General features: G+C 41.6%; 1 protein-coding gene across 1 annotated transcript in view; it reads right to left on the reverse strand.

The window, feature by feature from the left end:
* SNX31 (sorting nexin 31) overlaps positions 1-3,083 on the reverse strand; it is a 47,157-nt gene that overhangs the window by 11,321 nt on the left and 32,753 nt on the right. Inside the window, exon 9 of the mRNA XM_018559252.1 lies at positions 1,702-1,794. Coding sequence (XP_018414754.1) covers positions 1,702-1,794 — 93 coding nt within the window. The remainder of the gene's footprint in view (positions 1-1,701; positions 1,795-3,083) is intronic.

Here is a 3,083-nt window from a genome sequence, read left to right on the forward strand (position 1 = left end):
TATAACATTACAGGAGGACCTGGATAAAATAGGGGAGTGGGCATTAATGTGGCAGATGAGGTTTAATGTCGATAAATGCAAAGTAATGCACTTTGGAATTAAAAATAAACAAATGGGTTATACAATTATGGGTATGCCGCTGGGGAAGTCAGAAATGGAGAAGGATTTGAGGATTTGGGGGTCATTGTAGATGAAAGGTAGTTTGCAGTGCCAGGCTGCTGTAAACAAAGCTAGCAGGGTCTTGTCCTGTATTAAAAAGGGGATGTATTGCAGGGACAAGTCTATAATTTTGCCACTTTATAGATCATTGGTTCGACCTCATCTGGAGTACGCGGTCCAGTTCTGGTCACCAGTACTAAGAAAAGATGTCCTTGAGTTGGAAAAAGTCCAGCGGAGGGCAACCACACTAATTAGGGGTATGGAGGACCAGAGCTACGAGACAAGGCTACTAAATTTAAACATGTTCACATTAGAGGTGAGGAGATTAAGGGGGGATATGATTTCCATGTACAAAATGTTCAATGGTGGTAGCAACATTAGCGATAAACTGTTTAAAATTAACTCCGTTACAAAAACTAGAGCCCATCACCTAAAATTGGTGGAAAAAAAATTCCAGCACAAGGGGCGAAAGGGGTTCTTCACAGTAAGATCAGTTACGGTCTGGAACTCACTGCCACAGGCGGTGATTTCAGCAAATAATGTGGAATTGTTCAAGAAACTTTTGGACGATTTCTTAAGGGACCGTAATATACAGGGGTACAGGTAATATACAGGGGTACAGGTACTCCTAGAATGAGATCCTAATAGGTTGGACTTGATGGACTAATGTCTTTATTCAACCTCAAATACTATGTAACTATGTAAAATTGAGCAAAACCATTATACTTTCACTTTTGTGCCCAAACAGGCCCATGGTTCGTTCTTCACCACATGAAGGTATTCTGTCAGGGAGAGAAAGCTAAACTTCTAACCCTTTGCATTAACTTTTCCATAAGCAACAAATAACAGGAATCCAGATACAGAATCATATCTAGGTGGAATAGGACTCCTCATATCCTGCATTCTATATTCCCAAATTCCCCAGTGCTGGTGTTGTGGTACCTCCCCTGGGGACCTACTGCACGTCTTTTGGTCATGTCTTAAACAGAAACACTTTTGGGTTCAGGTCCATAAAATTACCCTAAAATGTACTGATACATTATAATTGATCTGGCCAATGTGGTCTGTGCCTGCGTTCCTGTGCTATGGAAGCAGTCTGCCTATAAAACACTGGTTTAAACAGAGCAAACAATATTACAACTATGGGAGACCTCACCAGCTCCCTAAAAAGGTACAGATGTAAATGCTGCACTACATGGTGCTACTGGAAAGACGTCATCACCATGGAAGAGTACACACTGTTCTGGAACTCCTACGGCTCTACGGGTGCCCTTCAGATTCCTTCTGGCTTTGTTCCTTCTCCTCAACCCTCCTATCCCATTGCTTCCCAACCCACCTACCCCACCTTTGCACCGATATCCCCTTTCCAACTCCTTGAGAGTTCTGGAATGTCCGGTTTGCACTGACTTTGTTTCTTCTCTTCCTTTGTTCTGTTTTATATGTCTAGTACTTAATTATACAGATGTTTTATATGCTTGGGCAGCTCTTGTTTAGCATTTATTTGTACCTGTATTAAAACACCTTCCAAAAAAAAGGTATTACCTTGACTTTATTGTCTGTCTTTGTGAAGTGTTGAAGTCTCTGTCTCTGTTCCTCTGTTGGTCTGGACCAATTCACTTCCAGCTCTTGAACAGCCTTAAAAAATGGACAAGCAACATTCCTGTTATATAAAACTTGCTGCATTTATGTTACTTGATAGTAAACAATATAGATATGTACATGAAATACATCCCAAATAAATAACAGTGACTACAATATTAGGTCCACCTCAAGTTACTATACAGTATATTCACAATGTTACATATACAAATTATACTTGGATTCGGGCTTCTTGGCTACTTGTGTTTTCTGTTTACATACAAGTGGTCCAGCGGCTGTAGAGCTGCTGGATCGCTTGTATTATGCATGTGGGTGTGCGCCCCCCTCTGCCACCACCGATCCCAAGCTACGCTGCGTCTGGTGTGGGCCCGGGACCCATACATCGGCTCTGTCACTGGAGATCAGAGTGCGATCATCACATAATCTCCCTTTTTTGAATGCAGGAAGTGATGTAAATTACATCACTTCCGCATTCAGCTGTAATTCTTTGGCTTCTATAGCTGGAAAGAAGCTGCCAAAGCAGATCTCTGCTTCATCAGCTTCTTTGGGGGTCCCTTAGGTGACATTAGGGGTCTTAGAGACCCCTGATGTCTCCATAAAAAGGACCTGTCTGTGTAAACTGGCTATCACATAGGGGGTTTCTTAGCCCCACATGTGATAGCAATAAAGTTAAGTGGGGAAATTTTTTGTAACAAAAGTTAAAAAAAAAAAAAAACACAAAAAAGTCCCCCGCCCCCACATAGAAAAAAAAACACGTCAGGTGCACCTACGTGCGCAAATTATGATTGTGCCACACATGTTACATATCACAGCGACCGTCCGAGTGAGGGCAATCATTTTAGGGCCATCAATCAATGTTAACACTAAACTGATGAGCAGTAAAAGCTTATTTTGCCCAATTTTGGGCATGGTATTTTTTGCGATGTAGCGGGTGCACACAATTTTAAAGCTTGACATGGTGTCTATTTACCTGACATGGCCCCGTCTTTTACATTTTATAGAAATTTTGGTAAGAATAAATGTTTTAACATAATATAGGCAGGGGTCAAAATTTCAAATCCTGAGCTACTAGCCAGGTCTTAAGAGTTACTCGCCACCAGTTGCCCACCTAACCCCTACCCTGCCCCGGCCTCAACTCCGCCCCTAAAACACACCCTCTTAAATAATCTTAGAAATGACACTGTTAGATGTTTTATGCAAAACTTGTAACAAAAAGTTACAAAAATAAATATTAACAACAACTTTAACAATATTACCATAAAACTCCCTGCCCCCACATATAAAATATTACCCTCTCCCCCCCTGTTCCCTCCCCCACCCCGCAA

Source organism: Nanorana parkeri, unplaced genomic scaffold, assembly GCF_000935625.1.
Source record: "Nanorana parkeri isolate BGI_ZX_2015 unplaced genomic scaffold, ASM93562v1 scaffold16, whole genome shotgun sequence".
NCBI lineage: Eukaryota > Metazoa > Chordata > Amphibia > Anura > Dicroglossidae > Nanorana > Nanorana parkeri.